At 42.4% G+C, this 26,053-nt stretch overlaps 2 protein-coding genes across 3 annotated transcripts in view; both read left to right on the top strand.

The window, feature by feature from the left end:
* cdin1 (CDAN1 interacting nuclease 1) overlaps positions 1–17,801 on the top strand; it is a 53,599-nt gene extending 35,798 nt beyond the window's left edge. For both annotated transcript variants that reach the window (XM_051952050.1, XM_022214916.2), the window contains exon 12: positions 16,270–17,801. In XM_051952050.1, the coding sequence (XP_051808010.1) occupies positions 16,270–16,438 (169 nt within the window). In that variant the 3' untranslated portion in view covers positions 16,439–17,801. The remainder of the gene's footprint in view (positions 1–16,269) is intronic.
* Positions 17,802–23,141: 5,340 nt separating this feature from the next.
* LOC110965655 (nicotinamide riboside kinase 2-like) lies at positions 23,142–25,670 on the top strand. Its single transcript, XM_051950320.1, has one exon. The coding sequence runs from the start codon at positions 24,915–24,917 to the stop codon at positions 25,599–25,601; it is 687 nt and encodes a 228-aa protein (XP_051806280.1). The 5' UTR covers positions 23,142–24,914; the 3' UTR covers positions 25,602–25,670.
* The last annotated feature ends 383 nt before the right edge of the window (positions 25,671–26,053 follow it).

The raw sequence follows: 26,053 nt of genomic DNA, 5'->3' as shown, positions 1-26,053 counted from the left end.
GTCAAAAGAAGCAATGCTGTTTTGAATTTCCTCCCATCATTCTGAATTGCAGCTCAGAAGAGGTTGTATTATTTTTACATGCCACATGACCTCATCTGTCTTCGAAAATAATTTTGATTTATATTTGGAATTGTTTGTTTTATATGTCCGACCCATATCTGATTTCACTTAATGTCATTTTGATTGATGGGCCATAATTGAGTTTAAATACCAGATGAAAAGGTATTTACTTTTGTGTACTTTGCGACATATTTCATTATTAATTCGCTTCATTGTGTTGTTGCCAGAAACACTGAAAGAGATACAAGCACATCTGAGTCTTTCCCGGCCGGCCTGGCATTTGTTAAAGAGGTTCGTCAGGACCTTCTTTCCCCATCTTTGTTCCCAGGCAGCCCTCTCCCTCTCCCGTCTCTGGTTTGAGTTTCACGTCTCTCGGCGGTCTGATTGCCTGATAGCTTAAACATCTCTGCCTGCCTGTCCTTTAGTGGGAGTGTGTAATCAAAGACACATGAGGAGCCTGTGTCCAAGTGCTGACCTTCTGATTTTGCTCATCAGTTCTGGGGGTTAATGTACAAGATCTATCAGGTCAACAGATTTGTCTCCACAAACTCTGTCAGGTCCATAAACAATGAGGGGGGAAAAAAAATGCATCTGGTCATTGAGCCCTATTAAAACTCCCTAGAATAGACGTGCGCTCATAGAATTACTGCTAATATGATTTTTCAACTCTTGTGTTGACTTTTTTTTTAAATGTGCAATCTTTATTTCTTGACATTTCTGCTGCAAACTTTGTGAGGGCTCAAGGAGTTAACAAGGTAATTATATGATCCAAATTCCAACTCCGTCCACTGTCGATGTAACGTTTCATCATAGGCGGGAAGTTGAAATGGACGATACCCAATCTTTTTTCTTTGGACTGATGCAAGATAACAGAGGCATACATTTCTGAACAAGTGAAATATAAACTCATGGTGGAGTTTGGGGCTTTGACCCGCCCTCTTTTGAGCCGCCGCCACAGAGATGTCAGAGAAATCTATTTCTCATTTTGAGCGATATCTCCATCAGCTGGCACATTCGCACCATGAATCTTCCCCTCACGTTAAACCCAGAATCTGTCTCTCCAATGACGGCTGTGTGCTTTAAATGACCACTCTTATTTTTTGTAATGGGTGTCCGTGTGTCATGGAGGTTACAAGTGAACGGGCAGAATAGAGCTGTCTGGTGAAAGGCCTCTGATAGAAAGTGCCACTTCCATTTGAGCGCAGCTGCAGCTAAGCCGGCGCTGGCTCACTGTCCAGCCCGACACTTCACATTCTCTTCCTCTGCGACTGGAATGGATGTGAAAACTATTAACTTCAGACAGAGTTTTGGCCTGACCATTTCTGATCCCTTCTTCTTTTTCCTTGCTTATCTGCAGTTTGATTTGTCAGGACTGCCGACTGTCTCAGACACCGTTTGCTTCTTGTTTATTTAAGTTTTCTGACTCTTTGTATTGCTTTTTTTAGAACTCAAAATCGAGTCCAAACCAAAGTTCTTCCTGTAATTGCAAATAATACTGCATATACACTGTCATGCATCATTAAACTACATCTTACTTTACTTTTTATATTACTTTTCCATTGGACATACCATTGGGCTGCAGACTACACCTCTCCTAATTTGGTGATGAGGGGGTTTAACAGTTTGAGGAACTCTATCCTCAGAGCTGCTGACAGTCCACTCCCCCATGAGTCCCTGCTAAGGACGGAGCTCGTGGTTAGAGGAAAGACTACTGGCTCTGTTTTAAATATTCGCTGTGGTTTGAATTAGAAAGGGGATAAATGCTCTGAATAATGATCAGAAAACATTTACCTTCAGCTGCCCGGGTGAAACAAAACACTCTTGAGTGAAACTTTGAACTACTCCTTCTTCTTTTTTTTCCTCTCCCAGCCGTTTTGTTTTCAAATTGTAGCACTGAGTTCATGGGAAACTCACTCTGAGGTTACCTGCGCCCCTGCAAAGTGATGGAAAAAAAGGATTACGTCTACAAGAATGTTTTTGCAGTTAGTTGAAATATTACTAACCTTGTCAAATGTCATTTTGAATGAGAAAGCAAACATATTTTAATCAGGGTTTTAAAGGCAAGGCTTTTCAAACTGTGACTCCGGGAGAAAGGGGTCAGCTAATTGCAACGTTTGATGTCATGTTTGGTCTCTCTCTCCATTTTGATGCGACTGCCTGGAAGCATGCTCGCTCTCTTGCTCGGCTCTCTCTGTGTCTCACACACACTTTATCATGCATAGTCAAATGAAAAACTACTGAAAGGTCTCTGAGTTCCCAATGCTGTAATCTTCATAAAGTCTTTGCCTCGACTTCCTCTCAGCCCTCCTTTCAACTTCAACCTCTGGCCTCTCTCTGTGTGCATCACTGGAAGTTTGGCCACTCCACACAGACCTGACAGCACTGAAGTTTAAGGATGTTATTCATAATTTTGTGAATGAATGGGTGTGCACATGCCAGCATAGCAAGAATAGAATATATTAGTCCTTGGTCGAGCAGTCGCTTTGTTAATATATGAGCCCTGCAATGCTCTCCCACCAAACTACAACAGGTTAATCTTCCAAATTCAGTGTCTCAAATCTCTTTTGGTTCTCATAATTAGTGTTTAACAGCAGTCGAGAGGGGGTTGGGTAAAGGGATATACATTGTAAATTATGTTTGACAAGGTGGGGTTAGTGGTTTTGTCGCAGCTTGTCTTTAGTTATTACTCATACTTCCTCCTGCCACAGATAAGGTCTGCTGGTGAACATACCAAGGTAAGCACTGGCGCAGGGCCCTTATCGCTAGCATTGATTTAGGGCAAAAACCCAGTGACAGAGGTCATTGTGCAGTAAAGCTATCCATCATTGAGGTTTGATTTCTGCTCAGACCTGTCTCCAAGTTGTCTACACATAGGTTGGCAGCGTAAAGGCCACAGGAGGGTTGGACTGTTGGGAGGTATAATGTGGGTGGTGTGTTATTCAGCATTTTAGCACTAACTGCAGGTTGATTTGTGTTGAAAACTTATGTTTAGATATGATTTATAATAGGGTAACACTGTAAGCTTGATTAGATTTTGTCAATATGGCATTTCTATCCATAACTGTGTCTTTATATTTAAACCATTAACATGTAGCCTTGGATTTTTTTCCAGATGTAGCCGATTTCCCTACTTACAGAGCAGCACTTTCAGTAATTCTCCATGTGTCCTGTTTTCTTAGTGTGTGTTTGAAACGGTCAAATTTTCCCCCAATTTAAAATTCAAGGTAGTTCTCAGCTTGTGGTAAATAAATTTACAATCATAAACACAGGAGATGAGTGTTTTCCCCCTTTGCTGGGGTGTTTTTTCAGATGTCTGAAGATGGGTATTTACTGCTGTTAATGTTGTTCATGGCCTTCATGGCTAGACTTGTAACTTTTGGCTTAACTCTTCTATTTATTCTGGCATCAAGCTGGGGAGCTCATACTTTCAAGTATGCTCTGAGTCATATTATTGATTTGTCATGAAGATTATTTATTGCACTTTCTCCATGACTTCTGCAAAAGTTGGAAGTCGACAGAGATTCTCCTGGAGTGCACGCATGTAAATGGTTATAAACTGGCTATGCTGAATCTTGAGGGGAAAGGTGCTCCTGCACAATCTTAAAGGTCTCTTTAGTTATGCTGAAAAAACTAGCGAGGGTGGTGCCGCTCTCTCCTACCTTCCACAGGATAACTTAAGTAGCTAATTACACTTCAGTCTGTAATGAAACCCATGTCAGGTTGTCTGAGAACCTGGATTTGTATGGTGGATTTCAGTTAAATACAGGAGCGGCTTAAACATTTTATGGTTCTCTCCTCAAATTAAAGTTTTTTTTCCCGGCAATCCCCTCTAAAATATGTCATATCCCATTACACAAATTTGGATATGGTAAATTAGTGAGGAGAGTGCTTACGCGATGAATATGTTGACTTTTTTGTGCTGTATGCACGGGGGTTAGCTTGCTGGGGGTTGGGGGTGTCTTTAACTCTAAAAAGTTGTCTTGAATTTTCTCCCCTCGGAAGATGATGTGTTTTTGCAATTCAAATATTTGCTCATTCTCTTCTCCACTGCAAAGCTCCCTTTGAAGCGGAAGAGTTCTATCAGGACCAATGACAGTGTGAGTGTGCAGCGTGACAGCGCAAGAGGCAGTGCTGGACTATTTCTAACTGCATATTTAAATAGCAAGGAAATCCAAAATCAAAAATGTATGCAAATGACGGCATGTTTTGCATGCTGATATTTTTATGATTTGGGGCTTGCATATTCAGGTGGTGCTCAGTACGTGCCTAGCTTTAGCAACATTAATCAGAATTACTTCATGTCTCCACCACATCCTTGATCTCCTTCTAAACAAACATTTCTGGGGGTGGAAGGCTTGCAATTTGGTAGATTTACTTTTAATGAAAGCCTTGCATAATGTTTTCATGCATTGGTTTAAGTGGTAAGCCATACTAAAGGCCTTCAGCTTCCTAGGAAAGTATCTAACCTAGAAATGCTCAATGCTTGATAATTAAGATGATTTTACTCTGTTGCAAACTATGGAGACCTTACTGCTTGACCTCCTTTACATTTATCACAGCTATGCATAATCATTCTTCCTCCTATGTGGGGAAAGCCTCTTTTCACTTGGATAAAGATTTTAGATGTGTTTATTATATTGAGCATTTACCTTGATGCTGCGTGCAGGTGCTTTGGGAAATGTAGCTGTTTATGCAATGAGCTACATATCAAGACAAAGCCCTGGAAATGTGCCTAAGGCCTGTCTGCACTTCTTAAGGTATAGAAAATACAGTATAAAATAATTAATTGAATTGTCATCTGTATGAACAGTTCTTGCTCTCTGCACCCTATAATTCCAGCCTCTTTCTCCCCCTTCCCCTCACCACAATTTCCCTTCTTTTTTTTTTTTCTAAACAGCAATTAATCTCATTTTTAGTCCAATTTCCAGCCCTCTGCTAGTGTCAGAGCGAGTCCCCTGTTTTGTTCCTATTTGGCTTGGTTCCTCTGCATAGTCATTAAGGGCCCAATTAATGTCACCCTTTAGCTGAAGAGTGCTCATTTTTATTGGGGAGCTGACAGTCACCGCCATGAGTGCCGCAGTGTAATATGCATTAATTGCCCCGTAACACTGGTAATTACCAGTTCTTCAAGCCTCTCAGTAAACTGTCATGCCCAGACACGACTGCTTTGAAATAGATTACTCATTAGGGGGACCTGCCCTGTTTTCCAATGGGGGCTCGCTGGGTTGGCATAAAGACGAAAAAAATCTGGTGCTTGAACAAATAGTTGCCAAGAGCAATTTCCTATTACAACTTCCCTGTGACGGCTTTTCTCTTTCTTTCCGTCTTTCTTTTTTTTTTCCCTCAGATAGTTTTCCAGCCGTCACTTGAGGTAAGGATCAGAAGTAGAGTTAGAGGTCCATCACAGATCTCGCTGATAGCACTTGGTTTGTCTTCGTGTCCCAGTTTGACTCTTAGAATGAAAATGTGCCTTGGGATTTCACCATTCAGAATATTGCCTTGGTTTTAGCTTCTTTTTTTTCTGTGTTGATGATATTTTGTTCATTTTTTTTGGTTTCTTGCCTTTGTACAGCATCGCTCTGAATGCCCAGAGACTAGAACTGCATTGAAAGTGTCAGCGTTACGGCTTGATGTGGGGCATTTCAAGGCCTCTGTACATAAGATCAAGGCAGTGTTGATGTGAAGTTCTTGTTCAAATATTGATGCTAACTTTGCTCGACTCTCGTGTTTGCAAGCTGTGGAATCTCTGTTTTAAACATTAGCTTGTGCTTCACAGTTCCTGAAACGTGCTCTGTGTCCCCTGAAAGAATTAAATCGATAGTGAATGCAAATAGATGAATTTAAAGAAACGGTTAGAGGACAAAAGCAGAGGATGTAATGCGGGTAACACCTTTGCTTTGCGATAAGGTATTACAAAGGAGAGACCAAATCAAACAATGTTAGCTATCACGCACACGCAATGCACAGAAAGGTGTTGGCCTGTTTAGTCACACTCGAAATAATATTTAGATTTCACCACAGCTTTGTAAACGCTCCAAGTGTTCGCTGGGCCAATTCTTCTCTAGTGCCTTTTTCTTTTTTCTCCCAAAAGCACGTCATTATCCATTTACCATAGCGAGGAAAAGAACAGAATGTGAAGACCAGGGAAAAACCTCTCGCATGCATACACAGATGGAAAGTACACACATTCATGCGCACACAGAGCTTCACAAAAGGTGCTGCTTTTGTTTTATCTCCCTTATAGCACCTGCTTCAGGCAATCTGCTCCCACTCGTCTCAAATGAATTTTGTCACGGCCTTTCAGATTCTCAGCCGGCAATGCGCTAATGAAAGGAGATAGTACAATTTGAAGTGACCAGGTAGCAGCCAGCAGTGCACAGCTGAGAGCAAGGGATGGGGACACACCCCTCCTTGAAACAAAAGACAAGTCAAGCGTCCACTGATATACCCATTACCCTTTTCATTAATACCCTGCAGACCTCGGTGTGTGAGCGCGTGCATCTTCGTGCACTTGTGCGTGCGTTTATCTGTTTGTGTTGCTTGAACACTTATCGAATTGTTTATGACAGGCCTAATTGGGCTAATTGAAGACATTAAGATTACCTGTCAGCTGTGTGTATCCAGACTCCCTTTCTGTCTGACAACTTCTGACAAGTGAGGGACCCCGTAGCATCCGTCATGATGGAGCATTCCCAGGCCATAATAGGGACAATAGGGGCCAGTCTAATTTGATGTGGACAGCCTTAGCTGTGGGTATCAGCCATCCTCTGTGTGTGTGTATGTGTGTTTAGTATAAGTGAGAGTTGGCCAGGCTAATGGAGTCCCCTTTGGCAATGTGACAAAGCGATGAGGCAGTCTGAGGGGAAGAGTGAAAGGGGTTTTCAAGTGTTTAAGGACATGAGAGGGAAGGTGCTCGGGGTGACGGCCTTCACAGACTGAGTGACAAGAGAGGAGCACTGACATCTGTGTGTCTGCGTGGATGATTACCAATACCGCTTAATCAGGGTTACCCATACTTTTTGAGGGATGGGGAAAGACCAGAACAAAGCCTGAATTTCCACTTTTTGTATGTATGTTCTGCTACAACAGTTACACAACACCTCTGTTTGGAAAAATCATCCCTGCATGGTATGTATTGTGTCCATATTTTGACTGACGTTGCTCTTAAATTAAACAGTTTTATTGATTAGTTTTTTGTCCACCAGAAGTTGTTTTTGTCTTTTTTTAAATTGAGCAAAGCACCTCTCATCGTAGGCTTAAGGAATGTGCCTGTGCATATCTGCATCAGCTCCCTCCCTCCTTTTTTTCCTGCACATTTGCCTCTCCTGTGTGGGCATTGTGTGGGGCTTTGCAGTGTCATCGCTATGACAGATCAACGCTGTCAGCCCGGGAGATCCTTCTGTTTGTTTGTTCTGCTCCAAAAGGGGTTAAACTGTCAAGTTGACAACTCATGAGACCCTTAGACTCTGCCCTGCTGCCTCTCTCGTCTCCCTCTCCGTGGCTCCCTCCCTCCCATCCACCTTCATCCCCAAACGAGTGAAAATCAATACCAGATTGCCTGAGAACCACTGTTTGGTGTGGGCCTGACCCCTAGATGTCCCCCACTCTGCTTCTTTCATTACATGTAGCCTAGTATTTAACTTCCATCCTGATCCCTCGCCTAATTAGTTTCGATAAGCTCTGAGCCTCTCTCTCCCTCCTTCCTCTTCTATCTCTATATCTCTCTCCTTCTCTGTTACACGTGCATTAGCACACGAACACCGCAAACACACGGACGTTTTTGCTTTCTTGTCCTTTGAACGGACACCCTGGGCTGGGAGTAATAATAAGACAAATCCCAGCGCACGTCCACAAAGCCCTCAGCTATTCTTGAGCTAGGATTATTGTTTTGTTTGCTTAGCAGATTTTTAAAAACTACAGTGAAATTAGATTTGCACCCCAGATCGTGAGTGAAAACACTGGGGATATCCTGTCTTGTCCAAAACTAATGGTGCTCTGTGGTGGGCCTGTTAGCATGACTACCTACCTACTTGCTTCTGTGGGTTTTTCATGAGGCCTCCTTGTTGGCACAAGTCTCTGTTTAGTTGTTCGGTCACACACAAAGTAGCCATTGAAGATCTCCGTTGACTCTTTCAATTTCTCAATACTAAACCCAATGTAACTAACTGGGTGACAGAATTACAGATAAGCAATAGGTTCCAGGGGTTTTTCTGCAGGAGGTCTTTGAGTGTGTGTGTGTTTGTGTGTATTTACGTACCACCCAGATGTCCAGGTGCCGCCACTGCGCCGGCTAGCCCGTCGAACACTGACAAGCCCCAACGACATGTCGGCCCCCCTGCTCTGCTACCCCCAGGGGCTAAAATTACCCTCAGGAATGTAAACAGACTGCCGAGTAAGCACACGGATTTCTGTGGCCCTTCGTCGGCGTCCATCTCCAGAACTTGCCCCCCAAAGTGGGACAGTTCCATTTTGGACACAGAGACCAAGGTTGATGGTGGGGATACCTTAACCTGGAACTGACTGCTTTGCCGCAGTAGTTCTCTCTTCAACAGTAATACGGCGTGTCCGGTGATGATAATCATATTGCCGGACTGCAAATGTGGCGTGTAACAGCTGAAAAAGAAATCTACTTTTTCCCCCACTTTTTTTATTCCTCATATCTCCTTTCCCCATTTCATTTTAGTGGACAGATAGGCATTCACACCAATTCATTAGGTATGTGGGGTAGCTGAAAGCGGTGGAGTCTGGGTGAAGAAGTTCACTGGGCCGGGTGCTGACATGTTGATTTAGTGGTGGTAACACGACTGCACTTCCAAAGGTGCTGACTTGGACGAAAGCCAGACCTCTTTTTTCTCTCAGGGAGACATTAGAGACCACACTCTAATTTTGGGGCAGGGTTGTTCTCATGGATGCAGAGACCAGGAGACCTACACAACAAACATTCACACCTGCCTTTCCATGACTTTTGATTCGGCCCTCACTGAAGTGGTCGCAGAATTTACGATGCAAGACTTATTCCTAAACCTTGATGGAGAGATGGAGTCCTTGGATAATACGGCCTTTTCAGAATGAGTGGCTTAGAGAATTTGTAAAAATGTCATCTAAAATGAAACATTGCTGTAGCAACTTTATCCATCATGAATTTGCTGAAACTGGGAAAGAAAATTCCTGAATATTCTTTTTAAACGCAGCAGTGACTTTCATGGTTTTGTATGCATCCATCATTAAATGTGTTTAATTTGTAAAGGTACTGCAGCGTTATAGGCGACTTGGTTGTGTGAGAGAGTTGGTGGTGCGTGTGGATATTTATATGTTTATTTCCATAACACATGTGGAAGACAAACTGCCAAGTATAAGGCGTGCATCCTATGACCTCACATATAAACATGATATCCACACATATACACATGTAACACCGTTCCTCTGCTGGATGTATCACATTTGCGGGCGCCCGGTCAGGCTGACGCTGCCCCAGGAAGGGCAGATAGGGTTACAGGACAAACTGTTGTTGATTAGGGCCGTGCCTGTAGCGGGAGATCATCCTAAATTGAAGACACATTAGCTGCCAGGGTTAAGGGCAGGGATTAGGGCCAGGTCTGTGCAGGGCGAAGGAGCAGCAGCAGACACAAAATGGCCGTCCCTGTGCCTGCCTTTGACTGCGTTTCCCCAGAGACAGGTGGCAATTATCGGCCAGGGCTGCTGGGAATTCGCAATAACAGGTTAAAGGAGCATGTATCCCCCTGACAATGTAGTCCTCTCTGTCTGCAGAGCGTCCCAGCCCCCAGCCTTCTCGCCCGCCACCACGGGGAGCTTCCTGTCTCCAAGCAGAACTCGCAGACATGGGGATTCATCAAAGGCCACAGGGACTCTCTGGACAGATCTCCAAATTAACACTGTGGTCAATGTTTGGCTTTAGACACTTATAAGCCTCTTCTGAAAACAGTGAAAGCCTCAGAGATTTCTTTTTCTTATCTTCACATCCCCTGTGATACATAATTAGGCTCCTCCTAATTCTGCCCAGTGCCTATATTTATAATGTATTTACACAGATCCAGATTCAGACACAAATACTGCCTGCTCATGATTTCAGTGCAGTGCTTGCATAGAAGAGGCCATTTGGAGCCATCACCATAATAGAATTTAATAATATCCGCATCAAGTGTTAATGAATACCCACTCAGTGTGTCATAACTGAAGAGATCAAGCCATTTCCATGATGTAGAGGGTCATTATAGAGGATGGGGAGTCGATATCTGAGAAAAGATCAGGTGAGCTCTGACTGTCTCAGTGTTAACCCTTATAGAGCCAGGGAATTGCTGAGACAGACTATTCTTATTACTACATTCATATTATAAAGGCCGGTGAAAGCGATGCTGTTTGTATAAGAGTAACAACGCGAAGACTGTTTTTGTCTGAAGAATAAGTTGTTCCACAATTATATCCATAACTTCAACACGGATTGTTCTGGTGTCATCACAGAGCTGTCATCAGTCGGTTGTTTGGTTGTATGCGATGTCCTGTATGCAGTTTGGACCAACTTCTGAACATTAAACAGACAAAACCCAAAGCCAGACCACACCTTGTTTGGTTTCGCTCCACATCCAAAGCAGACCGGGGTGCGTCAAAGCGCGTTGGACCGTGACGCAGTAGATCTGAGAGGGGACCAGTACACATTACACACACAATGCACTCTTGTCCCGCAGATATGTGTTGCTAATGTGGTAGGCGACATGCTCAGTTAAGGGACTTAACGAGTTCCAAACACTGATTAAGGCTCCTCCCTTCAGCTGGAGGATGTTTGGGAAGCATGGCATTGTACAAAGGGTTCCTAACCAGGACCAAATGGTGTCATGAAGCAGGATTTCTGTATTTACTGTTGCACTATCGAATGGAAAAAAAAGTTGATGCTTATTAGCTTGTGCACTTTATCATGTGTTAGTCAGTTATCAATCAGCTGTCAGACTGTGTGTGTGTGTGTGTGTGTGTGTGTGTGTGTGTGTGTGTGTGTGTGTGTGTGTGTGTGTGTGTGTGTGTGTGTGTGTGTGTGTGTGTGTGTGTGTGTGTGTGTGTGTGTGTGTGTAAGGTGATAAGATTTAGGTTAATGTGAGAAGGTGGCTGAGGTGATAGGAGGCTCTGGGGGGTCTGAGGTCAGAGAAAGTGGCATTTGATCAAATCAGTAATGGGAGGTGAAAACTCCTATAGTACCATGCTGTCAGGGGAAATTAAGAGCATTAGAAGTTAAATTTTATTTAGAGTATCATAAGAATCAACTATTTCTACTGTAGAAAAAGTCAGATAACCAAAATGGAAAGCTTAGTTTAACTGCTAATTTTTAAATGTTAACTATAGTTAATTTTAACCACCTTACTGTGGTTTAAAAAAAAAAGTGAATTTCCTTTAAATGCCACAAAATTAACATGAACGCTTAAACTTTAACAACACTATAGAGCTTTGCAATATATTGTTTTAACACCATACTGCACACAGAAATGATGCGAAACATCAGTAATCAATTCTAGTTACTAAATGTATGTCTGTTGTAATTTGTGAAAATTGCATCAAGTATTTATTTTGTCATCAAATTGACATTATTTTTAGTTCCTCGATTCTGACGTGTCACAGTGTCATCTTTCAAAATTTGTCTTTAGATTTGATTTTGTACATGGATCCTTTTTAAAATCTAAATTAGCAATTAGTCAACAGCGCTTTCATCTCTTATGTGCAAATATTTGAGGTGATGTATCTTTCAGTCGAACACACTACAATGTTTCAAGTTAAAGGTGGATCAGGTTGGTTCTCAACTAATTTCTGGTCAAATTGCTGAGGGCATCTTCTGCTCTAAAGGTGAAAGTGGTTTCTGTGGTTACCAGCTGAAGCACTGGAATCCTCTCGTCTTTCTTCTGGTGTCAATACTTTGCATTAATGTACACGAATTAGCTCCTGCTGCGACATCCAGTTCACAACACACCAAGCCGACGTGACCTCCCACACCTCTCATAGTCACACATTACACCTCCACACCTCTATGTTAAACACTACACTGCACAAACATGCATGTACACAAAACACTCTCCAACGGTGACAGAGATAAATCACATCTTGGCCTCTGTTCCACGTTATGTACGATGCTTGTGCAGGTTTGGCCGATAATAATGTACATTTGTGTGCTACTGTTGCCTTGTTATTATAGTTTTCTCACCCGAGTTGGATTGAACTTTTTCCTGGGAGGAGAAGGTGCTCTATTCTTAGCTCTAGTCTGTGGGAGGTTAGCTCGTCCATTCAACTCCTGTTATTTATAGACAGTAGGATGTATAGTTTGTAGCGAGGGATTATTTACCTCCCAGTTCGAGGACACCCCTCTGGGTGGAGGGAGGCTTTAAATATCCTGTTTATGCAGCCTCACTTATCAGGGGTGTCTTCATCACCAGGCTGGCTGATTTGCTACAAACAGCTACTGCAAGGCTATTAAAACACGCCAGCTGCATGTACGGAGGCCATATCACCTGGCATGCAGGCTGTGGGTCACCGTAACGCTCTTAAACTCCACACATACAAACACATCACATAACCATTATCTAACCCTGTAAATAAACTCCTATAGGTGGCTCCCTATAGAAGAGACTGACCTTGAAACAACAGGCTAATACACACATTTTCTCTCTGCCTTCTGCTATGTACACAGTTCCCCTGTCTCCAACACACAGACTTTTATTCATCTGCCCCGATCACTCTCAGTGCTGTCTGCCGTAAAAAAGGAAGTTGAGCGGGTTCCATCATTTTTGCATTTCACAGAGCAGAGAGAAAGACTGACTAAAGCTAATGTTTGGCAGTGCTTTAGTGGCCCTACCTTGTGACCTGATGTATGGATGCTGAAAACAAAGAGGGCTTTGTGGAGAGACCTCAGAGACACAGAGTTCACCCTCAGGTAGAGGCATGCACTGTCTAAATCATTGCTGGGGCGTTTGTTTAAAATGGTTCTGTGCGGTATGTAAAATGAAGTGAGGGTGTTTTAAAGTCGAGCGTAAATTCATCTTGATTTTATTGATAATTCATCATGTCGTGTAATGTATTTTGGCACAAGTTCTCAACCCCTAGTTTTCGCGAAGCTTTTTCTCACCAAACGTGGCAGATCAAATTAACCTTGATCTGTGTGTTGAGTTGAAATGTTAAACTCTGATTTTCTTTTTTTTTTTTTTTTTTTTTTGAGAGGGTGTGCTGTCTGACCTTCAGCAACCTCCTCCCAATATGAGAACGGCAGAAATAACGCAAGTTTGCACATTCTTTGAAGGTTACAGTTGGTATTTTATTGTACTTTTATTACCTCTTGAAGTTCATATTTTTGCACGGCGGCTCTGTGTAAGTAATGCATTTATGGGCGGCGCGTTTAAGATGCAGAAATTTCATGAGGCTTGGCTACATGGCAGGGTGTTTGTGCACAGGCAGACACTAATAACACTCCCTTTTCTCCATTCAAGGCTTTTTGTTCCTGAGTGCCTCGCTCTCATTAAGCCGCTGTAGTAAGCTGCTTGGCACCTGCTTTAAATGCGACCACCAGCCGCTCATTAACACTAACGAAAGCATGGCTGGCAGCCGCAATCCACGCCCAGGCTCGTCAAGTGGCCCTCTTGCTGAAATTAGCTACATTTCACAAACAATTTCACCAACTCGTTACATAGTTAGGTGTTTATTGGAAGATGGCTGACTCTGACTTAGAGGTGGTGTGTGTAATAAGCACATGCCAGGTTAAAATGAGCCAGCCCACATAATAAACCATAATTTGCCTACAAATTTAAACTGAACTTCCATTCACTTCCTCAGGCACTGCAAGACACAAACTTCAGAGGGATTGTATGTACAATAGTAGCATATAAAGCATCATACTTTCTATTTATAATTGCTTTCTACAGTGTCTGGATGCTGTTTGGAACTTTTTCTCAAGAATCTCATGCTGTAGCCATCAGGCTTACTCTTGGCCCCCTGACCGTTCCCTTCCCCCTCAGTGTTATTGTTTCTATTCCCAGTCTCCGATTTTTACCTCAAGGTCCCTGTAGTATTGACTTGTATTAATCCTGCGTAGGATTCAAAGTCCATTTATTTTCTTTACGGTATGGAAAGGCCTTGGTGACATGGCTCCCCAGTGTTTATAATTTTGCTTGTTTCAATTTGTACTCAGCCTCCCCTGACAGACCTGGGACATGATGTATTGTGCGCCGCTGCCTTATCTGTTGATGTACAGTTTTAACCTTTTCAGAAGGTTGCCTCTCTCCACTCTGCACAGACTGGTCTCCCTTTTTTTTTTCCTCCCTTCCCCTTCTTCAGCCTCACCTCCCCATCCAGAGCGCAAGACATACATACAGCACGGCGGCTGAATAAAAAGAAGAGCATAACCCCTTTTCCGAACTCATCTAATGTAAATGTTTAGGTTTTGTTTCCATAACATTTCCATATTAAGAGTTGGCGGCCATGTGCAGCAGTGGGCCGTGGAAATGATGAGAGTTTTGGGGGCTTGAGCTTTGTGCAGCGCTGAGCTATGTGTGTGACATTGTGGTGAACTTGCAGTGTGCATCTGCAGGCTTTCTCCAGGGCTGTTAGCTTTGGCCTGTTTGCTCATAGATACAGCACCGTATATCACACACTGTAAAACGTAGAATGCAGGGATGGGGTACAGAAGCATGTACTGCTGCGAGGGCCTCTTGGAGGGGGCGTGTGTGTCTGTGTCTGTGTCTGTGTCTGTGTCTGTGTCTGTGTCTGTGTGTGTGTGTGTGTGTGTGTGTGTGTACGTGTGCATACGTGTACAGCCACATATTTTCTTGTACATGTGTCTGTCTCCATACAAGTACTGTATGTCGAACATGCACCGCCTCAAGGCCCAGTCAACACAGCGCAGTACAAGTACAGCTGGCAATGCCACAACAGCTGAGTCCTGCACTCGCATTTATAATTTATGTGGTCACAATACCTTGTCAGAGTTGTAAGGTCAAACGTCCACGTATAATAATCTCATAAATTCTAATCACACAGAATACTAAGGATTCCCGTAATCATTATTAAAATAGAACCACGTGTCTGACGCAAAATTTTAATATGAAATGATTGATCACGGGTTCAAGGTTTTATGTACTTTACCTTGAAACTGAACTTCTACTGCTCTCCATGGTCCTCTGGCGAGCTTCCTGTCTGGGTCTCCGGGGGCAGCACAACACTGTTAACTGTCTGAGGAGAGAGTATCTGGTACCGGAGCACTGTCAGCCTCCTTGAATCTGCTCTTGCATATGGGGGCTGAAGTGCTTTCCATTCATTGTTCAACTGTGACATGTCTTTATGCATGGCAGCTAATGTTCAAAGAATAGGCATGATCTATATGAGGCAGAGAGGGGCCACTCGTGGCTCTTTGGGGTTTAATAAATAGCTTGAAAGATGATTTATTTCCTTTGTGAAGAGGAGGAGTGAAATGATGTCAGACAAGAACTCCTCCATTTTAACAGTTTCCGCGCCTTTTAGCAGAGCTTCACGTATACAGTAGCTGCTGTAGCTGCAAAATGACAAGGACAGAACAAAATACATGAAAACATTTTAGATTTAAACAGGCAGAATTTGACTTCCCAGTGTCTTGGCAAGTCATTATTCATAGCCATTAGGAACTGCAGTGCTCGCCAACTAAGGCAAAGTTGTTTTTACTTTCAAAGTGAATGTGAATGAAACAGCTGGACACTGTTGGACTGGCTAACATTAAACCACCAGATGCTTTGTGCTGAACTCTGTGTGCTCTGCTATGTGCCAAAGGCTTCTGCTGACAGGATCTGGGGGCCTTGTTGTAGCGCTTTGTTATTTCATGGATTATTGTTATTTCACTGCCATTGTAATGTGATCGAGTGTGTATCACTCTGTCAGAGATCTTTATCTTCCTGGCGGCGTTTTTGTTTGATTCAGCACAAGTTTCCTGGATGGTGATCAAAGGAAAAATACCTAAGCCTCCTTATCTCTCATAGGTCTATCTCGATAGCATCCCATCTTTCTATCTCTTTACTAACTTTTTCCTGTTTTTTTGTTCTGCATTTTATATCCAAAGCCAACACTGTAAGATTTTTTTATGATATGAATATGAAAGAAAGTGTATAATTCATTGTTAGCTACTTTAGAACTCTTGGAAATGACAGCAGTGGTGTACTAACAAAAGGCCGATTTTGTTTCTTTTGTTTTGCACCGCAGGTTTGGTCCAGGCCTTGTGATCTACTGGTATGGTTTCATAGGAGAGCTGGACTGCCAGAGAGACAGAGGAATCCTACTCAAAGACTGTTTTCCTACAGACATTGTCACCCTGTGCAATGCCACCCAGCAGCACCGACTGCCAGAGAGCCAGAATAGGGAAAAAGAGTGAGAAAATATTCCAAGTGGAGCAATAAAAGTACGGGAAAAGAAAGTAAAGATGGGAGAATGAATGGGAGGAAAGAGGTAAGACAACAAGGAAGGTAGGAACACTGAACTATGCAGGGGTGGATACCTAAATCCGGAAGCAATTTGGCTTTCCTGCAGTGTGAGACTACTGGCAACAAAAAAAAATCTGCCCTGAACTCCACCTGACCTTCTTTCTCTATCCGTCTCTCCCTTTCTTCCTCTCATTCACTGCCCCGAAGCGACCACATGTAAATACACACCAGTGTTCTGTATATCTGGCAGCACAGGGTCATATTCATACCTGTGTGTGAAAACATCGTCTCGCAGGCTTTTCTGGTTCTGCCCAACACCTGGCCTTTGGATGGCCTCTTGCAGTGGATGGCCACGGTGCGAGCCCGGGCCAAAGCAGGACATAAGGCCCTTCCTTATCTCAGCCAAGCCCTGGCCTTTGTCACTCCTTCCTCCTCCGTTCTATAGGCAGATAAAGAGAGGTGCATTCTGGGGGCTGAGTGGACGCCTGTCTCTCACCTGCGTCACTCAGTGCCCTCTCAGTCACTCTGCAGGGGGGTAAACAGGATAATTTCTGATTAAGGCTGGCCTCACAGTGACCTTTTTCACATTCTAAAATCTGTTTTTTTTTAGACAGTGTTAAGCAAATGTTCAAGCTGAAACTACATTTTATTACACTGTATGACTTTTTTTTTTCAGAGTGCACTGTTTTAATTAACTATAATTGAACAGCTATGAAAGAATTAACTCTAAATTATTGCATTTTCGATGACTCGTTTTCATTCTGTGTAGCATATAGTTTTTTTAAAAAACTTCATTTTTTACATTTGTACTCATTGTTTGGGATCATTTCAACTTAGTATCATTATTGATTGAACTGGCGGCTGTTTGTGATTAAATAATTTATCATTTGGTCTGTAAAATCTCAGAAAGTCATAAGCAGTGACCATAAGACTTTCCCTTAAGCCCCAAAATCTTAAAGTTGTTAGTTCTATAAGGCCAGCAGCGCACCCAACAATTTTTGTTTACAATGATAAAAAGCATAGAAAAGCAAATGGTTGCATTTGTGAAGCTAGCTTTTTTTGACAAGTCTGTTAAATCATTAGATAAATGTCAAAATTAAATGGATATGAAATAGGCTGTATTTGATGCAGAGGAATTCTTGGATCTGTTGAGATGGATATAATTACAATGAGATAAAACTCTAATTTGAAAACTCAAAACAACTTTTGTTTCATCAATCCCACATTTCAACTATGATAATTTAAAATGAAATAATTTTCTGTTGTATTGTGTCATTTTTATATGTTTGTTATTAATAAATAAGTTTTGAGAAACTGTTTTGAATATGTTCTTGAGCTAAATATTGACATCCCAACCTTTGTATACTTCTTATATACTGCTGTGACTATGCAAGTGCCTGCTGGTACATAGAAACACCTCATTACCATGTAAAGGTGTGTGACTGTGTAGTAGTTGTCTGTTGCACATCTTTATAACCCTGGTGCATTTTATGAGCAGATACTAATGGAAGAAACACAGCCGGGCTAGGGGAACCAGAAGTGAACATAAAGTTGAGTGATGCTTTTAGAGGCAGATATGCACTGCCTATAGGGGGTCCATGTCCAGTCCCCTTCTTTATGACACACAAAACGATAAGAGGAAAGAAAGTGAAAGGGTGAAGAACCTGCTATCACCTCAGAGAATGCATTTAATAAGAGGGGAATCATTTTCCTTCCTTGTGCCTTCTAACTGTGCCAGGATTGGAACCAAGTAAAGAAGAGAATTTGTTTTTGTTCCTTAATATTCTAGTGACTCCAGAACACCTCACCTGCAGAGAGATGAATTGAAGCAGATCTCAGGTAAAAATACAAGAAGATATACATGAACAGATGCTGTTGTCATGACGCCAGTGTAATAATCACTAAATGTGACACACTCGTTTTCTGTTCTTTAAGAAAACTTCCCCTTATAGAATAAAAATGAGCTCTCATATGTTTGTTCTGGAGTCATTCACTGTTCGTGCAGTTACAGAGATATGGTATGTGGGGGTTAAATACCACTAAAGTGTTGCTTGATTTGTTACCCTTAAACCTCTAACCCTCAGCCGGCTCCCTTCTAGGCCTTGATCCCTCCATGAGGAGGCCACTGGGTCACCACGGGGTCGCCAGGCGGCCATGGCTTCCTCTGACATTCCCCCCTCCGTTCCATGTGGTACAAAACAACTGTCCCCATGTGTCCAGTTAAACTCAGCCCTATCGCCTGGCCATGGTATGCTTAGACATCAGTTTATGGCTCCTGTTGGACACAAAAACAGAGCTATTTTACTCGGGGAGGGAAAATTCTCCATTGAATAAGAACAGAAAAAAAAATGGAAAACAGCAGATTCAGTTCCTCTCAAGTTTCAAGCCTTCCTGCCATTGTTTTCCAAGATGGCTGTTGCACAAAAGAGGAGCCAGGGTCAGCTCCTATAAATTAAGTTCTGCACACAATGTCCACTAAATACAGCTTTTTTTAAACCTACTTCAAAGGCGAGGGCCGGCATTGGTGTCAGCTGACAAGATTTCCATGATGTGAGAGCAAATATTTAAAAAAAAGCTCCCATTTGATGATTTTTGAGAGCCAGACATCTTTATTTTGTGTTTTCCTTGCCCTTGTCTCCCACCCCTTTTAGATTCATTGTTCATGTCACAACAATGGGTCACTCGAGTGCTCTCCAAATAAGGCCAGTTTGGAGAGGTCACTTCCTGGGGCTGTGAACACCCGTGTTCTGGAGAAATTTGATCCTCAAGAGGCATCCAGCAGGAACAAAATTCCACATTGTGTATTTTTTCATTAAAGAGTATTTTTTTTAATTAATGTATGAATGTTTTTGGTAATCAGTTGAGTGTGACAGAGAAACAGAGAACGTATTATCAATTTCTTATTACAATATTACCGAGACACAACACGCAGTGCGATTTAGTTACACATTTCATTCTGACTTGTAATATTGGTTACAATTTCTAAATCTGTGACTCCCATGTGTCATATTAGTTTGACGCACTTCACAGCATCCACTCTGTCTGCCCTGGGCCTGCAGGCTATTAGAAGTCCGCTATTCACTCAGATGTACATCTTGGCCCAATCTCTTCCAGATCCTGCTGTTTTATGCCTCTTCAGCCAAGCTGCTAGATAGACCACTGAGACACAGAGAAAGAGAAAAGAAGGACAGAACCAGAGACGGAAGGGTAGGTTCTATCCCTCCAGCAGACCACCAAACGGACTTCCTTCACGCTCCTGTGTTATTTATGTGGAGAGAGCTCTGGCCTGTTTCTGCCCCAGGCAGCATAGTGCTTTTAGTAGGGATCCTCTCAGCCTCCCTCGGCCAGCTAGACATCACAGGGTGGAAATAAATAAAGTTTCTCCTGGAAGAGTCTGAGCAGCCAGTTTGAAATTAAAAAAGGATTTTTTAGAAGACTTGAATAACAGCACTGGGAAAAAGAGGCCTCGCTGCACCGAGCTGAAGTAGATATGAAGAGATTTCGTCTTTATTTTTAGGAAGCTGTACCCGCTAATCAGAGGCTGTTATTTAAAAACAACAATGGATCATGAGAAAAATGGTCGGGGGGATTTTAAATGGCAAAGCGGTGGTTGTTTGATTGACAGGATGGAGGACAGAAGAGAGAAACTAAACAACTATGACACATTAATCTACTCATAGAGGTGGGGGAAGACATGGAGGATAGTTTAGTTTCCTGTGACTCACTGGCAGTACGGGACAAGAAGAGACATTCAAAGAATGGCAGATCTTCCATGGGGGCACGGAAGATCTGACCGTGATCTGATTGGCTACCCCATGTGCCCCCCCCCCAAAATTTTCTTTGGAAATTTACATTACTGGTACTCCGATTTCCAACATTCCTGAACACAACTTCGTTGTCCGACTGCACCTAAATGCACCACTGACGTTAGTTTGATCTTTGGATTGTATTTCGTTTGGATTTGAATATGTTTCCTGATGCAGAAGGAGAAGCCGAGCAGCTTTATGTTGCTGAAAAAAAAAAAAAACTAAAACAATGAAAACATCATAGTATAGCATGCTGCTCGAAACACGTCAGAGTTTAGCCTTTAGTCCACAAAACATTATGTCCCGGCTGTCTGACGTAGGTGAGGAGCAATAATAAAACAGTCCAAACGCTGGTATCCAGAAGGTTAGACAAGTATTTATTTGAAAGAGTAAGTTTACAACAACACAACATGTGAGGGGGTTAAAAGCAAATGGGTGTTAGTAAAATAAAAATAAATAAACAGAACTAAAAGTGAACTTCACGTTGACATTGATGGGCATTCCAACCAGGAACAAAGTAAAAGATCATCAATACGCAAAAAAAAAAACCTCTTCCTGTTCACCTCTTAAAACCCAAAAACACACCACAGTAGCACCCTAAACTAAAACTACCAATGGGTTCCCTGTTTTCTTTTCTGAACAATTCAAAGGTCCCTCTCTATCTCCCCACACATCCACCAACCACTGGAACACATCTCCAAAGCTCTGCTGAAGCTCAGCTTCCCCTCAGAAGAAGTGCCACCAGATGAAGGAGCCTTTTCAGAGGCAGCTGGCATCGTGATTGGACTGTACTTTGGTTTGATCCAATCCAGCTTCAGCTCCAGAGACGGCAGGTGGGACGAGTCAACGGAGGCCGAGTGGACGAAAGCATGAAGCTGAGTACAATCCAGGAAACAACAGAGGAGGAGAGCAGTGGCCCAGGGCCAGAACAGAGTAGCATAGTATGTTTCTGAGAAAACATCATAGGTAGCCTTTGGGATGAAAAAACGCCATAATATACATCATATATTGTACAAATAAGTCAAACAAAAGAGACATGCACTGTAGAATTGTAGTAATTGTGGGCTGACTAAAGCTAACTCTCTCCAACTTCTGGATCTCTTGAGTTGCTTGTTAAAATATCTTGCTATTGGTGCTGAAGCTCAGAAAGTCTGAGATGTTTATTCAAAATAAGCTCATTCTCAAGTCTTATCTGAACTGTCCTTATTTGTTTGAACTTTCCCTGAACTTAGGGGTTAATGACAGAGCAGCACATCCAGACTCAGTCTCATTTATGTAGAGATTAAACTTCAGTATCGTTCATTGATGTTAAAGTGCAGTTTTTCAAATGTTTGTTGCACATGCTCCAGACCAAACCAGTCCACGTGGAAGACGATGTGAAGCGAAGCTCCAGAGGATGAATATCACACGTTTACGTTGGAAATAAATGTCCTTTAATTAGACGTTGTCGTGCAAAAGTTTGATTTCCCTTTAATGATGTTCAAATCTTTGTTGGGGCTGCACAGTGGCGTAGTGGTTAGCACTTTCATCTTGCAGCGAGAAGATCCCTGGTTCGTGTCCCAGCTTTCCCGGGATCTTTCTGCATGGAGTTTGCATGTTCTCCCTGTGCATGCATGGCTTTTCTCCGGGCACTCCAGCTTCCTCCCACAGTCCAAAAATATGCTGAGGTTAATTGATAACTCTAAATTGTCCGTAGGTGTGAATGTGAGTGTGATTGTTTGTCTGTATATGTAGCCCTGCCACAGACTGGTGACCTGTCCAGGGTGTCCCCTACCTTCACCCGAGTCAGTTGGAATAGACTCCAGCACCCCCCGCAACCCTAGTGAGGATAAAGCGGTGTATAGAGGATGGATGAAATCTTTGAGTGTTTTGTTGATGTTGGTTTCTAAATGTTTTTTGACACTCGGCCTCAAGGATTAAAACCTTTTACGGCTCACAAGCTCCAACAATTCACACGTTATCGACCATCTTTCTGACTAAACTAAGATAAAAAGTGAACAACTGTCTGATTCCTGCATCATGAATGTAAATCTTTTTGGTTTTATGACAGTAAACTGAATATATTCGGGTTTGATGTTTTATAAACCAAAACAAGAAATGAATTACTGGAGAAAACAATCAACAGATTAATGGACAAAGAAAATGTGTTTTCCAACATATATGGCTGAATTCCTCCAATATTACAAGATGCATACAATTTAAATTCAATTTTATTCATATAACAATTACAGGTCAAATTGTCTCAAGATGCTCTATTTTTATATTTTTTGTCATTTAAAATATCACAAATTAAGAAATTTAAACTTCTTGACTAATCAAATTTATTTGGTTTTTAAGATACTAATTGACAATTAAAATAACTTTCTCCACTAAAACTAAAAAACACAAGATCAAATAGAAGTTTCTCAACAAAAATAAATCTGCTGTTGGATTCCATTAAAATCCTAATAAATGATAATAAAATGTGATACTCTAAAGTTTCGTGGTGCTAAAAATCTCAAAGTAAAGATATCAAGTTAAACATCTGGAAGGACGCTGATAAAAGTTGACCTTCCTTCATTTCTCTGGACAAACTGGATTTTAGGGATGCTGTTTAAATACCTGCTCTTCTAGTCGCTGTTAAGTCACTCCATCCTTGCTGACTTCAACACCTCTTCATGACAAGTTCTTCTGCCTCTGACCTGGTGGAAACTCGAGAAACTCGGGGAAAACCCGTCGAGACTTGGATTTTCGAAAAACTCGTCGGGCGGGGGAAGGTGTGGTGGGCAGTGGTTGAGTAGAGGGGGCCAGTGGGGGGAGGTGGGGGGGTTGAGGGGGGAGGCTGCCACCCACCTCCCCTCCTACTCTTCATACAGGACCTCACCACACGGGTCAAGAAGGTTTCTTTCGCCTCAATTCTACTCTGAAGCTCACCTTCTCCTGCTCAAACTGCTGACAAATGTTTCTACTGCTCTCAAGTCTCGTCTCCAGAACTTCCTAAAAACTCTCCAAGTCTTCTGCTGCAGGTTGCTTTGTAGAACTGTTACAGAAAACTTCACTAAACCACATGGAGGGCCTCAAGATAGTCGTCCAAATGAAACCGTACAAAAACCAAACTAGCACAACCCAAACACTAAAGTCTTCTGCAGCCTACCAGAGAATCTCTTTAAACAGAGAATCAGGACAGGAACTCTTACCTTCTGGACAACCAGCATTGGTTCACAAACAAGAATACAGAATGTGTCTGACCAAATACTTCTAAAGACTCACTACAGCAAAGATAAAGACACAACTCAGCTGCACCAAATCCACTAATCACTGCACACATTAGCACCATGTGCTAACTGTGGCTAAAGAACCACATTTACTAAGACAACTATCCAGTACAAAGCCCTAAAACACACCAAGAAACACATTAAAGATGATTTTACTGCTGGAAGCTGCAAGCCAACGCCTAAAGAACAAACTAAGGCAATGGAGCCAAACCCAGTCAGTGAAGAGAAGCAGAGGAAATGTTTGACTGCAGACATAAAGCAGGAAAACACTGAGCTGCTCAGGTGTTCCTGATAACACCAAGCAGCCACCTGGACAACCAATAGGAACACAGCTTACTGGAAGTCCAGAGGGCTGGCTTAGTGAAGTAAATTTAGTTTAAAGTTGAAGCAGAAAGTTAACAAAGAAAGTTGAAAACCACCTTTTGATACCTGAAATCTCTGAGTTTTCACACAAAGAATGCCTGAACTGTCAAACTGGTTTTATGGCAGAACCTTCACTGTAAAAACGTCTTAGTATGTTGTGTTGCTCAAAAAACATTATGACCGGCTGTCTAGGGTTGCCCAGGAGCGACACAGTAACAGGACAAACGCTGGTTTCCAGGGGGTTAGGCGGCTATTTATTTGAAAGAGTAAATTTACAACAACACAACATGTGAGCAGAAAAATCAAAGTCTGTCTTTAGTTCAGCTGAAAGATTAGTTTTTGTTTTTTTTCTTGACCAAACTTTTCAAGAAGTAGATGAAGAATAATTAAAGCTCTCATGTAGAAGTCCAACTTATTTTGGACCCTTGTGGAGAGTTTAATCTTAGAGTTTGTAAAGCTGTTGAATTTTTAGAGTCACATGGATTGTTTTGACATTTAATAACCGAGTCCTGAAATAAAATTACAGTTGTGGATTTCTGTAATTTTCTCTGGACTAATCAAATAACAGCAGCATAAATTTCAAATGTCATTATGAGGAGTCTGGACTGAGGTTTCTCACTTGATAATGATCAAAACATGAAATTTAGGGTGGTTTAAAGGAATATTCCACCTCAAATATTTGAATGTTGACCTAAAAGGTTGGTTTCAGGAAGTATTCCACCTTTAAGGTCCTCACACATCCACCTTAAAGGAACATTCCACCAAAAATCCCTGGACATGCACCTAAAATGTTGGTTTAACCAATTATTTAATCCAAAATCCTCAAAGAGACCTGAGGGGCTGGTTAAAAGGAATATTCCACCTAAAACCTCAACTAGGGCAGTATGTGTAGCAGCGACAATCGAAAGAGGTCCTCTCTCGGTGGAAGAACCACATCCGAGTGGCATTTCTCTTTCTGCTCTTACCTTACTAAACTCAAGTGCCATAGAGGACTCCAGTAGTTGATGTTTCCTACTGCAACCTTCTCTTTTTCAGCTTTCTTCCACGTCCGGTCACTCTCGACCCGGTTTTTGTTGACGTTTTTGACCATTTTTCCGAGCTTTGACCAATCCGAGAACATGAAGTACATCATCGGCATCGGCGGCGTAACCAATGGAGGGAAAACCACCCTCACCAACTGCCTGATCAAGAACCTACCCAACTGCTGCATGGTCCATCAGGATGACTTCTTCAAGCCCCAAGATCAGATTGAGGTTGGTGAAGATGGGTTTAAGCAGTATGATGTCGTCACTACTCTGGACATGGGTGCCATGATGAGTACGATCTTCTCGTGGCTGGAGAACCAGGTGAAGTTTGACAAGTCTCATGGCGTTAATAACCCCCTGGACACAGAGATCGTCCCGAAGTCCAACCACAAGGAGGAGGAGACTCACATCCTCATTGTGGAGGGCTTCCTGCTTTACACCTACAGGCCTTTGATCGACGTGCTAAACCAGCGTTACTTTATTTCCATCACATATGAAGAAGGCAAAAAGAAGAGGTGCTCTAGGAAGAACATGGTGTCAGACCCCCCCGGCCTGTTCGATGCCACGTCTGGACCATGTACCTCGGTAGCAGCTTTCATTTTTTCTTGCAACTTTTCGATGGCCCCCCAAAATATCTGTTGTACCCCCCTGTGCCCCCTCCACTAAAATTAATCTGGATCTGCCCCTGCATTCAAACAGCCAAAATAAAAAAGAACTCTGAGCATCGTACAAAAAAACCCCGTGATTCTGATGTGACATTAGATCATCAGAACTACAGGCCAGGCCATTGATATATCTCATTTTTAAATCAGCCTTAAATGAGCACCTCAAGTTGGTTTCTGTTGGAAAGAACCGCTCAGCAATTGAAACCTAATGTTTTGCCATGTTAAAGAGAAAGGTGTTGACTGGGCTTCTTGCTAATTGAGGTATTCCATTTAGAGCTAAGCTCCCATTTGTAAAAACAGTGCCGCTTGCTGCGTAACCCACACCTTCAAATCAATGCAGGAAGCATATTTGGAGTTCCTTCCAGTGAGACATGATCTACCATGTGTCTGCGGCCATCGCTGAGGCCTGTCACAGTCCTGAGTTTAGCCAAGATGCCATCCATCGGCCATATT

Source organism: Acanthochromis polyacanthus, chromosome 1, assembly GCF_021347895.1.
Source record: "Acanthochromis polyacanthus isolate Apoly-LR-REF ecotype Palm Island chromosome 1, KAUST_Apoly_ChrSc, whole genome shotgun sequence".
NCBI lineage: Eukaryota > Metazoa > Chordata > Actinopteri > Pomacentridae > Acanthochromis > Acanthochromis polyacanthus.
Note: the sequence above shows the minus strand (reverse complement) of the source record. Positions and strands in the feature narration are given on the sequence as shown.